The sequence below is a fragment of the Adiantum capillus-veneris genome, chromosome 30, assembly GCF_014529385.1.
Source record: "Adiantum capillus-veneris isolate H3 chromosome 30, ASM1452938v2, whole genome shotgun sequence".
Taxonomy (NCBI): Eukaryota; Viridiplantae; Streptophyta; class Polypodiopsida; order Polypodiales; family Pteridaceae; genus Adiantum; species Adiantum capillus-veneris.
In genome coordinates this window covers 97,635,206-97,649,499 of record NC_140960.1, presented here as the reverse complement: position 1 = coordinate 97,649,499, position 14,294 = coordinate 97,635,206, and the positions used below count along the sequence as shown (strand labels likewise).

At 42.7% G+C, this 14,294-nt stretch overlaps 1 protein-coding gene across 1 annotated transcript; it reads right to left on the bottom strand.

Annotated features, from left to right (window-relative positions):
• Positions 1-897: 897 nt before the first annotated feature.
• On the bottom strand, positions 898-2,078 carry LOC147418478 (uncharacterized). The gene has a single exon (XM_086507148.1). The coding sequence runs from the start codon at positions 1,845-1,847 to the stop codon at positions 1,317-1,319; it is 531 nt and encodes a 176-aa protein (XP_086363274.1). The 5' UTR covers positions 1,848-2,078; the 3' UTR covers positions 898-1,316.
• Between the last annotated feature and the right edge of the window lie 12,216 nt (positions 2,079-14,294).

Here is a 14,294-nt window from a genome sequence, read left to right as displayed (position 1 = left end):
GATTACACATTGTACCAGTTATGGGAACTCATATTTAAAAACTTGCTTACTTACTCAGTTTGTACTTTTGCATTTGGTAGCACTTCTATCAACCCTAGGTAGACCAAGGGGAAAACGTCCTTCCTACTATATAGTAGGTTATGATGTGCACTATTGCCATGCCTTGCTCTCACAAGAAAGAAGCAAGGATAGAAGCAAGTAAGAGAGTGGAGTCAAAACATTGAATCCAATTCTGTTCCCGTTGTTGAAACCAATTCTATTGAACCCACTCCATTGTTGAAACCAATTCTACAGAATCCAATCCATTTTCAAACAAAGTTTTATGATCACATTGGATTCTCTTAGCTTTCAAATATTTCACACCATGCTAACTTATCTAAGCTATGTAATCAAATTTCGTAGCATTGCTAGACCCAGACACACAAAAAGGAGGACTCTCTCTCTCTCTCTCTCTCTCTCTCTCTCTCTCTCTCCAACCTAATAGAAGTTTATTGAACAAGGGCTAACAACTCACAAAAGATAATTTCTTTGAGCCTAGCTCCCAAGCTTGGTATTAAAAAATGATTTGCAGCTACATATTCATATTTGTTAGAATTTGTCAAGAGGTTGTGTCATGCATCACTTTTAGAAATACAACAGACTATACATGTAGAATAAAGTATTGATGGTGTTCCACTGGGAGGAAAGATAGCCCTATGAGAATAGTGGCCATGTTTCTTTGGTCGCAGCAACGTACCGGTCACATACTAGTTTTCAAAAAAAAAACCTGCCTGCAACATGTGGATGCCCTGTTTTTGCACCTTGATTCACTTTTCGCCTTGGATGAGTCATTGCTCTTAGACTTTAAAAGGAGTCCGCCCACCTCAACTTGGGTTCCATTGCATCGTGTAGCAGGCATTGTAGGGGAGTGGTCCGATATTCGATTGCCCAAGTTGGCCAAACGCAAATGGGCACACCTAGTTGGAAGTTGCCCCCACTAGCCCAGCGAGGAAAGATTTGATTTTACGAGGCCAGTGGGATTCTGTTGAGAGAGAGAGAGTCGCGTGAGAGGAGGGTACCCATCATTTCTGTGTCGACGTCTACATGAGAGAGAGAGAGAGAGAGAGAGTGTGTCATATGTGTTTGTGTGCGCCCACGTGAGAGGAGGGTTCAATCTGAGCGCCCACCATATCTCTGTCAACGTCTGCATCGCCCGAATGCAGCTTCTGCAAATGTGTTAAAGATTGGATGTAAATGGGAAATGAATCTTCAACAAATGCTGCTTGGAATTTCGTCGTAATGCGACTGGCCTAACCCTCGACAATATTGCTTGCTGTTCATGTCAACGCAGGTGTGACAGATGCATTGAGATAAGCCACAAGAGTGCCGTATTTGGTACTTGGGGTTCTGTGAGGAAGAATTGTTGCTTTGGCTTGGAAGCCTCTATATCTCTGCATTTTTGGAATATTTGGGTGCAACTCATGTAACTGGGGTCTCAAGACACTGATTTTGCAGTCGAAGATTTCGACGGATAGTGGACGGAAGGTGATTGTCTTGTCTGCTATTGGGAAAGATCCCACACTAATTTCTTCGGTATTGCAAAGGTGCCTCATTTTTGTAAATTTGCTCTTGTGAAGGAGACAATTCGAAGGTAATTGGTGTGGAGGAGATGTGTTATAGGCAGAGAGGAGAGCGGCAATGATGGAAGGTGGTGATGACATCAAGATGGTGAGCTTGGGTGTGTTGGCTATGGTGGCGATGGTGGCAGTGCTGCTGCTTGTGCTGCCTCTTGTGTTGCCCCCATTGCCCCCTCCCCCTCTCCCCTTCTTGTTTGTCCCTGTTGCCATATTGCTTTTCCTTTTGGCCATGATCCCCTTTCTTGTCAAAAGCAAAAAGGGGCAATTATAGCCGTCTGGTTTGTCACCTTTTGAACCAATTAATTTGCTTGTTCTCAATTATACAAGGTTTGCAGAGAGTGTTGAAATGTTTATTTGGTTTTGTTGCAAGAAGCTTTTTACACCATAAAAAGGCTTGCAACCAGTGGGCAAAAGCTCATTTTTCTTACATTCACATAGACAACCTTTCGTCCTTTTATGTCCTTTGATTTCATCGTCATGTTTTTCGGTTCTATTGTTATGGTATTCGTTGATCGAATGGTTGTGGGCAGCTGGAAGGAAAGTGGAAGTTAATTAAAACAGAAACTTAACAAGTACAAGATCCCACAGGTAAGGGGTGTGATATTGTGGGCAGCTGTTGTCTCCTTAACTCGGTTGTATTGCTTGATTTCATTCTGTATGCGTGCTAGACAGAAGGTGAATGAGCGTGAGTTTTCGTATGGTGATCCTGATTGTGCTCCATTATTGGCGTTTTGAGCTTGGAAGGAAGCAAGGAAATATCAGACTTGATTGGTTGTCTCTTTATGAGGAGCTCCTCTGGTTTGGATTGAACCCTATTGATTGTTTATACAGGGACTAAGCCCACCTTGTGTTTGCCACATAGATTGGTATAAAAGTTTTTCAATTTTATAGACACTTGCAAAATGAAGTTGATCTTAGCCACTTCACAGAATGGGTAATAGGAACTGTCATGATTAGCAAGAGCAATTATTTGATATAATTTTGAGATCACAACATGTTCTCTTTGACATGGTACTTTTGACACGAGGTTGGATGATCCAAGTTATAGTTTCTTGAGAATAATGTGTGTCTGATTTAAGCAATTTATGGGATCACTCGATTTGCAATGAGAACTTTGTACATCTTATTGTGCCCCCCCCCAACCGCCACCCCCCCCCCCTTTCTTCTTAATTTTTGCCCGACCCTTGTTTTCATGGACCTTGGTCTTGGTCAAGCCTCGTTCACAATCTTCTCTCTACCTAGTCCAAACCAAACTTATAACACTTGCTAATCGACCCCTTCCAATTTGTGCTTGAGTCTCAAGGGATTCACTATGTGTAATTCTACCATATCACATGCGTCCAAGATATCTTTCTAAAACCTCTTATCCATGTATCTTCCGAGGAGTGCTCTTTACTTTAAAATCTGTAAGTGCTTTTGAGAATGAAAATTCAGTATCCTTCTATAAATGCATTTCTATAAGTTTTAAGAACTTTCAATGCCTTCTTGTTGAACTCAAGTTCATGTGTACTTTTTTTGTAAGTGATTTGTCCCAAGTTACATGTTGGCCAAGATAGCACTCTGCAATATGATTTTTTAACTCCCATATTCTATAAAAATGCTTGTCCTTCTTGAGCCTTTTTGTAATCTATTTAGAGTCGGTCATCACAATCTTTTAGCAACAACTCTCTAGTGTCAATTATGTTCCATGACACCAAAATTATATCATTGATATTGTTGGTATTGTCATCGATGCCATAAAGCTATAATGTTGCTACCATTCAATCCTTCCTATTCATCAAGATGCATAGGTTGGCTTTCAAAGTGGCCAAGTACTCTAGGAGAACGTTACTTAAGGCTTTGGATGTGAACAACTCAACATTGCACTTCCTTTTGAGTCCTTTTTGTAGCCAACAACCCTCAAGATGTACGTACCAATATAGGCACATAATTCCATAAGGAGGAATGTCTCCCTCAAATGCTTTGCGAGTGTCTCGTCTCCATCACAAATATATTGATATCCATGGTGGTCACACAAATTTATTCGATGGTACTTTGTACAATTCATTAAAGATTGTGTGAGGTTTGACAAGGTCTGTGCTTGTCACATCATTAATGCCATGCTCAATGTGAGGATTTTTTGCTAGAATTCACTCTTTGAGATGCTCTGGACATATTTGTAGCTGTCTCATTTCGAAAATGTCACATGCTACAATCTCTTCCAACATCCTTGCACTATTGAAGGTGTACGACCCTAGTAACCTTTGCAAGGATGAATCCTCAATTTTATCTCAAATTTCTCTCATTCACTTCGAGTAGATAGAGTGCTTCATCCTCTTGTAGCCCTTGCAAATTATAATCCCAATTGGGTGTAAGTAGAGGATTTCAAGGTTAAGGATTGCTTTAGTCACTTCATTTCCCACATTGATCTCTTCTTGATCAAGGCCATGGTCTCCTCTTTGACCTCCACCTCTGATAGGACTACGACTTCTTTGGGTATAGATTGGTTTGTGTCTACTCTCTTTGTTACCACCTTTGAGCATTAGGGGGTACATCTCCAAGCTCAAAAATCACTACGAAAGTTTCCATAGCATAAAATCCATTATCACAAGCTGTTCCCCTTAAGAAAGCTCAATGGGCACTCATATTTTCTCCAAACCTTGAAGTATACGAAGTAGTTCGTCATATAACTATCCACATCATCTATCAATGCATTGAAGTCATCTTGGGCTCCATGTTGATGGAGATTTCAAACACAAAAGAAGATTACAATCCCCTTGCATGAAAATAGGTCTTGTGAGTACGAAATTACCAGGGTTGGCATGGATAAAGAGCAATATAACAAACAAATCGATTCCAATGGCATTACTTGCAAGGTGATCTTGTGCATGTACTCAAGGGTAAAGGGTGGGTTGTTCCAAATAACTGTAAAAGGGTTCATATGTAATAATATAAACCATTATTAGATATTATCTCTTGAATAAATTCTAAATTATTTAAAAGTGAAGTATATACAAACATTTTTAAATGCATTAGTTTCCCTCAAGGCATGGTATTGCTTGCCAAAAAAATATCAACCTTAAATTTAAAAGCCCAAGGATTCTTGAACACAATAAAATAAGAACAAAAAATCAATATACTGGAAGAGGTGGTTTACTGCAAGGTATCACATAGTAATGCACAAAAAGGAAACAATAAAATGGAAAGGAGGTGAAGTTATGTAAGGCTATAAATCAAAGAACCTTTTCACAAACTAAAAACACAGAAATATTTCAATGTTCACATGAAAAGGTAGGTCCAATTAGTATAGGAAACAAGATAGGAGTCTCGGACAAGCAAAAGATTCTATGGGTCATGGAAAAAAGTAGGAACAAGATAAGAAGGTGTATGTGCTTCGCCCCTTCCACAATAGAGTCAAGATAGTCAACTCACTCATAATCCCGTACCTATCCTTCGTTTTTCAATCCCAAAATTCACGAAAAGCAATTGGAAAGAATTCTTGGAACCACAAAGATGTGATATAGGGGCAATGGGCATGTTGGGAGTGGATTGCCGCGGGGGGCGGGGGGGGGGGGGGGGGGGGGGGGGGGGGGGGGGGGGGGGGGGGGGGGTTCCGTAAACTAGGCGGTGCATGTGAAGCCCTAGTGTGCCAAGCGGATGGTGTCTCTTACAAGCCAAGATAAAGAATGTGCCATTACTACATTGTAGACAAAGCAAATCTTTACTCCCAAGGGGGGCAATGGAAAGGCGTAGGGGTTCAAGACAAGTTACTTGCTCTTCATTGGGCCACTATGAAACTTGGTGGCAACATAGGCGAACTAGTACGCAAATGTGCCAAAGCATCAGAAGCACTAGAATGGAGGGAGTCAACCAGATACTTCAAGAACTCTATTACCCATTGGTCCCTGTGGCTATCATATATCAGAGGCTCTCTTTAGCCCTTCTGGAGAGAAGTAGCCAAAAGATTCGACAACAAAGGGTTAACTCATTAACTCAATTTTGGGACCAAAGCAGTCTGAGCTGGAAGGAAGCATATCAGCTGACTACTCTGTACAACCTCATTAGACACAAAGGTCTTCTCATCATCAGAGTGGTTGATAGTCTCCGCTCTTTTTAGCACGTGTTTGTGACGCTGAATTTTAATGGAATGTTTGGCATTGGCCCATCGACAGGGAATCTCGCTCTACCACAACTAAGGGAAACTTACCACAAGCTTATCTATAGAGTGACGGATTGGTTCACCATGCTAAGAGACTAGAGTGGCCAGAGTCTTAAGTGGGTGGAAATTGCTCACAACATTTGGGATCCTCCAAGGTCTAACATGATTAAAAATTTCCTTTGGAAGGTACTTTGGGGGACAATACCTACTGAATTAGAAGATAAAAGCTAGAGGGATACACATAGCTATTTGCTTGGAATGCAAAGCGGCTGTTGTTGAAGACCCTCTTTATCTTTTTGGAGGCTGTCCAGCCATGAGAGGTCTAGTGAGTAAAGTTTTCCAATGGGTGCAGAAGACTTGGAAGGTCTGCTTCTTCAAGAATGACATAATTCTAGGAGGAAAGGTGTACAAAAATCAAGCTACTTTGGTTTGCACTTAGATGGTCTGCTTATGCTATCTGTGCGCTCCTTGCCGCACTGTCGAAGCAAGGGACTTGCCAATACACCGTATGCGAGCCACAAACGGCTCCAAGCACACAACAAGCCTAAACTAGCAAGCTCAAGAAAACAAAGCGTGTGTCACTCACCGCTCTACGCTCGTCTTCGTGGTGGATTCCTCGCCGCGATGAAGAAGAAGCTGCAGTCGTGCCGCGCTCAACCGCTTCGCCGCCGTCGTGCCTTCGCAATGCTCGATCGCACACACACTCTCCCTCTCTCTCTCTCTCACACACACACACACAAGGAGGTGAAGAAGAAGAAGATGGAGATGGAGCAAGAGCACTCTTCAATTGCACAAATGAGAGAATGAGTAAAAATTAGGTTTAGTTGGCTTTTATAGGAGCTCACCCCATTCACACTTGGGCGCCCATGCTTAACCAACTAATCCCTTGAATGTCCAAGTTAAAGTGCGCCTCTCATCGGCGATCACTCTACCTTTCCCTATTGGTCCGACAAGCCCGGTACCTGACTCTAAATCATACATAATACGCGTCCATCGTAGGTGATGGGTGTCCGTGTGCCATGAGGGTTAACATGCCCCCCTTCCTGATGTAGATTCCGTCCTCGGAAGCTATTGAGTTGAAGCTGGTTCGTCGAGGTGGAAGAGCATTTGAGATGAATGTCCTTAGCCTTCTTCAGTCACTGCAAAATCAAACAATATTGGCACAGTAATTGCATTCTCTTAAAAAGCATATGCAGTTTTAGGTAGACACATTGATTGGTAAAAGAATTTCAAACAATTTGTTAGCAATGAACATTAAATTGCAATGTAATCAAATGCATAAACAGATGTAAAGGCAAAAAATTAAACAAGTCTGGGGTCGCTAATTTGACGGTCGAAAAGCACTAGAGATCGAATATTAATACCATGGGTAAGCTTCTTAACTTTCTGTGGTCAATTAAGTTGTTTAATCGCGAGAGCCAAGTATTCATGTTCGAGGGCTGACTAGAGGCTATATCTAGAAAACTTTGTAGTTAAGCTACCATAAAAGGAATTTCTCATGAAATCATCGCCTGACTGATTACTTTTTCTTTGACCCCCCAAGGTCTTTTCACAGTGATTCAATTATGATGTGTGTGCTTATTTTGTATGCCTTGGGTTTTTTGCTTTTCAAGGAAAAGCGCCCACGCTGGGAACCTCTAGGGCTCTAGTATCATAGGCGATACATGTGAGTGAAGTACCAAATCAAGCTGAGATTTCGCTTCCAGCTTAAAATTTTACATTGTGGCACTTTGATTTTTTGTTTGTTCATTTCATCATTTTAATTTTGTAACTTTGGGAGGTCATATAACACTGTTACATTCCCCAGGCTCATCACATTAGTAAACTCCCTTTATAATACTTAAGCTAAAGGTCAATAGGGTTAAGCCCACTAGAAAGCCCTAGTACATTTCATACAATGCTGCCTAAATCGGATTAAGAACCTAAGTAACCATTGATTATTAGGAAGGCATTCCCCATGGTATTAAGAGAAGATTTCTAATACCTAGCTTGGTCAAACTACCTTAGTCGGACTGCTTGATTTTTACACCTAAACAAGTGATTATGACAAAAGATTACATTGAATTAAATGTTTGATACTAAGCAAATGCACTGAATATTATGCTACCAATCATAATCAAAGCACACAAACATGGATGCAAAAAAGATAAGGGCAATGCTAATGGACAAGAAACACCTGTTTGTGTTGATGGTCGCGCTTGATTTGAAGGTTCCATGAAGGTCCAAATCCTATCAATAGCAACACGCTCCTGTACACACTATGAAACACAAACAATACCTCTAGGAGGCACATCAGTGGGAAAAGAGAACTTTGCTAATCACTCAACTCTAAAACAGAAACACTCCTATCGTACTAATTTTACCTACCCTCCATCACTCAAGTGATGAGGATCAAAGGTGTTTTATGGCATAGGTTTCCGTTTCACTGTACCAGATGTGACATGTGTAGGTCTGAGTCAATGTTTTGACTTTAATGTGTATACTCGTTTGCTAATTGCTCTTGCTCTTTTTTTTGTTTTTTGTGAGTATAAAGCTTTATATGTACATTCCCTAAGATCGGAGATTGAGAGGTCAGGGAAAAAGGTTGAGAGGGAAACAAATGAATGATGACTGTCAGCAAACACTCCCCCCTTCCTTGGGTAGATCATACCGTTTGAAATGAGCTTGTCACCCTTTGAAACCAATTATTCCAGTTGGTAAGAGGTGAGGATTTTTGCCAGTAGTTTTCTATTACCCTAGGTGCCTTATCAAGTTGCAACGGTGGTAAGGTACTCTCCCAGGATCGAACCTGAAGTGGTTCATTAGGTGATTCTTGAACACTCGGAGGTGTGGATTCTTTTGTAGCTTCATGGAGGTCCACTACTATAGATGGAGGCTGTGTAGAAGCTTTTACCTCTATGGATGTATTACAGGAGGAGCTAGAATCTTCATGGGACTCCCCCCTTCCTGAGCTAGGTGGAACAAATCGTTCTTTCTTTGGTACCCAAACTAGCTCGGGAGCGGGTGTGTAGCATTCTGTGATTTTTTTCTTTCCACGATCATTGATTCGTTTTGGAACTACGGGATTGGGCTCACTTGGGTCAGGTGATCGGTAAGAGCACAATCTACGTTTTGGCACCCAGATTTGATCATTTCCTTGATAGTAGCCTTGGGCTTCCAATAGTCGTTTAGGGATCCATCGCAACATTTTCTTACTTTTCTTGGAGCGAGTGGTACGTTTCTTACAAGGATTCTGTTTTTTAGCACTAGATATGGTCACTAAAGAAGCTTTAGGGACCCACTTGTATGTTTTCTTCGTTACATTAGGATGAGTCTTGTCGGAAGCGATATGCATTGCTTGTAGCATATTTAAGGGTATATGCATTTCATCCCCCTCAGGTGTTACCCAAGTGGTTCCTCTATTTCCCCAGGTATCTATGGTTGCAGCTAGGTGTACCCAATCCACATTGTCCGACTCAGTCATCCCAGGTAGGATATCCATATAAGGAGAATCTTGGCCAATGTCTGTATCCTTCTTACAAGTGTAACAATATTGTAGTGGGGTCGAGTGAACTGTGGTGTCAGAGCGATGATCAATAATGGTTTTACTCCCTAAGGGGTGTACCTTACCAGTCACCAAATCCACTCTAAGGACAGAGTCTTGGAATTGCAAATAGACATGATTTTTAGACCAATCGTGAACCATTTGTGCTTCCCTCATGAATGGTCGTCCTAAAATCATTTCATATGACATAAGGTGTTTAGAGAAATCCATTACAATGAACGTATGTCGTACCTTGTGTCCTAGAACTTTGATCTTAAGATCCTTGAGCATCCCCATAGGTTTGGCTATGGTACCATTTGCCATCTTTACCACAATGTTAGTAACACTGAGGCGGGGTTTTCCCATGGATTCCCAACAATCTTTTGTAACGATGCTAACTCCCGCACCACCATCAAGAATTCCCTTTATAGTTAATCCCTTGGTAGTGATGGGTAGGGTCGCATTAGACTCGTCGCCTTCAAAATACTGCCCTAATTCGTTAATGGGTACCTCGATCACAGACTCGTGTCCATCTAAGTCAAGTGATTGCACATGATTTTCCTCATCAATCATAATCGAGTCAGGCCTATTTGGTTGCGCAAACTGCGGTAATCCCGTTCGTAGCTCTCCGTTAAGGAATGCTCGAAGTGCAAGGAATAACTCAGGATCTCCATACAGCTTTGCTATGATCGTGGTTCGGACCTCAAAAGACATGAAGTCCACTAGTTTGGCAACATTCATTGGCGTTTTACAGGGTGTAGGTCCTTCACTAGGAACTGGTGAGGATGGAATCTCATATTCCTCAATGGGATCAGGTATTCCTTCGTTAAACATCCTTTCCAACAAGAAGGGTGTATGCTCACTTTCTGATGTCCTGTCCTCACTCCCTTCTTGGATGATACTAGATATGGCTAACGGTCTATGGTTCATGTGGGGTGGATGAACTTGCGTGGGAAACACTGTGTCATGAATTTTTACATGCATGGGTTCTGGTTCTAGTTTCCTTTGAGTCTCCTCCACTAAACCTCTTAGATGTTTCACCTGCTTAATCTCGTCTACAGGGTTTGGGTACGTCCCAATCTTCTTTTTACGATTCTTCCCTTTTTGCCCCTGCGGTTTTTCTTGGGGGTCTTGGATTGGATTTGGAAACACTTGTGGTGTTTTCAGAGGCTCTTTATGGTTTTCTCTCATTCGGTTTTCATTTGGTTCCATGTTACGGTTTTCTTTGTCGGTCTTTCCCTTTGTGGTATTGGTTCTAGTCTCCATTGTCTCGACTGAATCTGAATCATCCTCGAGGTCATTCATATACACGGGGTCATCTCCTGTTCCTATGTTTGTTTTGGAACTTGGCTTTGAATTTTCCGTATTCTGCGACTTCTTCCTTCGTGTCTTCTTTTTCTTTGCTTGGATAACTGACGCGGTATCTCTCTCTTCGAGGATATGTATTGGCCCTTGAAGCATGGACCGTGTAATCGCATAAGCGGGTGCGACGGGTGGTATTGGCGATGTCACACTAGCAATTTCGACCAAATTCAGGGGTGTGATTTTAGGCGCATTTGGGTTATAGGGGCATTGGGCAATCAAGTGATCTATGCCACAACGATTACATGTGAGTATTGGTATTGCAGACGTGCTCCCTTGATTCACTTGCATCTGTGCAGCATTCTTTTGCAGCCTAATAGGGCACTCCGCTACTCGATGTGGTCCACCACACTCGTAGCATTGAAGAGGTGGCCTCCTAGCCTGGGTGTTGATATTTTGACCTCTGGATGCGAGAGCAGCAGCTTGATAAACCGGCTTGACTTGTCCCCAACAATCTTCCATGTAGTATATAGGACATTCTTCCAATGTATCAAGTCCGTAGGCAATACTAGTGTCTATTTCCTCCTCACAACCATCTGTCTATTTCCTCCTCGCAACCCACTTGGTTCATAGGGGCGACTCTTGGATGCGGGGGCTGCGGTCCTAGCACAGGAGGTGGTAACGGTGTAGCTTGTACAACATTTTGAGATCTAGGGACCATGTGTTGCGGTAGTTGCTCAACAGGTGGAGTAGGCATCAATACAGGAGCTCGAGGTGCATCCGTCCAGGCTACAGGTGGTCTATTTGCCATCATACGTTTGATCATTAAACAATCCTTAGCTTGGTGACCATACCTACCACATGTGTTGCAAGTTCCATTAAATTTTACTCTAAACGTAGGGCACTCACTAGTGCTATGTGGACCTAAGCAAATGGAACACCATTGTTGCTCCCTTCTTGGATACATGTGACTATTTTGAGGGGGTCGATTATCCTTAAGAGACTCTTGGATTGCCTTGGTGAGGTCTGTCAAGAATGTCTCAAATACCTTTGGCTCATTGGCAATGGGCTTTGCAGTCATGGGTTCATACTCAATGGCTTGTGAGCTAGTGGATCTCGTGTCAGTAGACACCCTCATGCCTGCTATCATCAAGTTGTCCTCTAATTGGATTGCATTGGCAGTGACATCTTCCCAGGTTGTGATACCTCTAATCACTAGTCCATTATAGATTCCTTCATTCCTCAACCCTCGAATGAATCGATCAAGCAGTTGGTTATTGTTGAAGCGCTCATTTACAGGGCAACGAGAGTTTAAGTGCTTTAGACGACTAATGAAGTCCCTTACTGACTCTCCTTCCTTACGTTCGGCCTTCTGTAGCTGAGATGCTACACCCCAAAGCACACCTTCTCGTATGTACTCCTTTAGAAACAACCTTCGAAGGGTAGGGTAGATTGTTTTCTCATCCACCCTTAGGGTCCTATACCAATCTCCAGCCTTCCCACTTAATGTCAAGCTTAAGGCATTGCACTTATGTAGTTCGTTGCGTTCCCCTAAGGAATCACATACTTGTTCAAACACTTCAATGTGTTTCCTAGCATCTTCGTCCCCATTGAATTTTTGCGTGAGTTTGGCAATTTGTACTGCCTTACTTCTAGGCTCTCTATCAGATGCATGACGCATATTTTCCGCGATAGATCGACCTATGGTTTGAGCAAACGCTGCCAAGTCACCTATGTGAGGAGGCAGGGCCGGTGGAGGTACTCTTGGAATCATATGTGGGAGAGGAACGGGTACCGGTCTTGGCATATGTGTGGATGATGCAGGATATGGAACATAACCGGGCATAGGTCCACTCGGATAAGAGCTAGGGAGCGGCACTCGAGGAGCATAAGCAAGTGGTACAATTGGAGGTGTGGGGGCCATGTGTGCATAAGGGGCTAGAGGCACATATGGTCGAGGCCCCATATTAGGTACTACGACACTAGGTAGTGGCACTGCGCTAACCGTAGATGTCATCGGTACATTCTCTGTCAGGCTTATCCCTGGAGTGAGCACTGTGTTTTCCTTGATAGAGGGTTGAGCCAAGTTAGGGAAGCTAAAGTTTTCGCTCGGAGGCTCAGATTGCATAGAGACCCCAGGTGAAATGACGTAAGATGGGTCCATGGGGCTCATTAGAGGAGTCTCCATTTGTGATAGAGTAGGCTGTTGAGCCTTGCTCGTATCCAGAAATCTCATGGGGCCAGTTGAGAGTATATTTACCCCTCGGTTTTGCCTTTCTGATTGAATAATGCCATGGATAACATTACAGATCATTTTCTGTTGATCTTCGATGCTCGTGGCACTAGAGGTGGATTGTACAATCTCTATCCATCCTACATGGTAGGCGTGGCCAGAGTGTAGATCCGTCAACACCTCAGTGTGGAGGTCGTATGTCCAATGATCATTAATGAACCATCCTTCTAGAGTCGACGTGTTAACGGTTTCTTGTGAGGTAGAAGCAATGTTGCTCCCCGTGGTTTTACTTGTCACCAACGGTACTCTAGAGGGAACTTCTGAAGGAGGCAGCTCAACAGGGCCTTCTTGGTAAGAAGTTGGTAGGATATCCACATGGACACTCTTTGGGGGTGTGGGGTCCACGTGCGATGTGAAAGGAGATTCCACTTCCCCACCCCCTTCGCGTGCTTCATCTGCATCAGGTTCCGAGCGAGTAGCTCTACCTAATGTTTCCATGAAACGACTAAACATACTAGTACTAGGCTGTGGAGCTTCGGGAGGTGCATGGCCTTCTCTCTCAGTGTTTTGGGTAGGGTATGCTTCCATGATTTCTGAGTCGGAGGAGGAATCACTAGCGGCTATTTTAGGGTCTTGGGTGGTGCTACCTTGTGTCCCCGCTGAGGGTCTAGAGCTTATCGTGGATGGGTAATGGGTGTCCGTATGAACAGAGGCACCCTCAATATACTCGTGTTCTAGCACCCGCCCAGAGCGTAAGTGCATGTGCTTTTGATACCCTAAGGTGTCAAAAAGCTGCTCTAGGAGGCCTTGTGACTAGTTTTTAGCGTGTTTTTTGTTTGTTTTTTTGCTAGATTTTTTAGAGCGTGTCGTGAAATGGGCCGTGTGATAGCTCAAAACGAGCGTATCGGTCAGAGGGTCGTGCCGTGCTTTACAGCCCTCCGTTTGGTCACTCTATGCCCTCGAAATCCCTAAAACTGTCAATTTCCAGTAGGGAACTAGGCCCAAACTAGAAAGTCTAAGGGTGCAAGTGGGAAGAGAAAGGAGGAGAGTGGAGGACTTGTCCCACATGCTCTCATTCTCTCTTGAGGGAGTAGGGTATATATATAAGAGTGAGTCTAGTATATATCATAAGACTGAGGACTGAGGCTTGGGCTTGGGCTTGGGCTTGGGAAAATGATCCCGATCTACCTTTTATACAAACCGTCCGTTTTAAGAGTCACGTTTTTTATTTTCGAAAAATAAAAAACGTGACTCCCAAAATATTTTATTTTATTTTTTTTCAAAAAACTTTTTTTTTTTCAATTTTTTTTTTAAAATTTTTTTATTTTTTTTGATGCAGAAAAACGCAGAAATTGCAGAAAATGCAGAAAAAACGCAAAAATTGCAGCAAATTGACAGAAATGCAGAAAACTGCAGAAATTGACAGAAAATGCAGAAAAAACGCAGAAATTGTAGCAAATTGACAGAAATGCAAAAAATTGC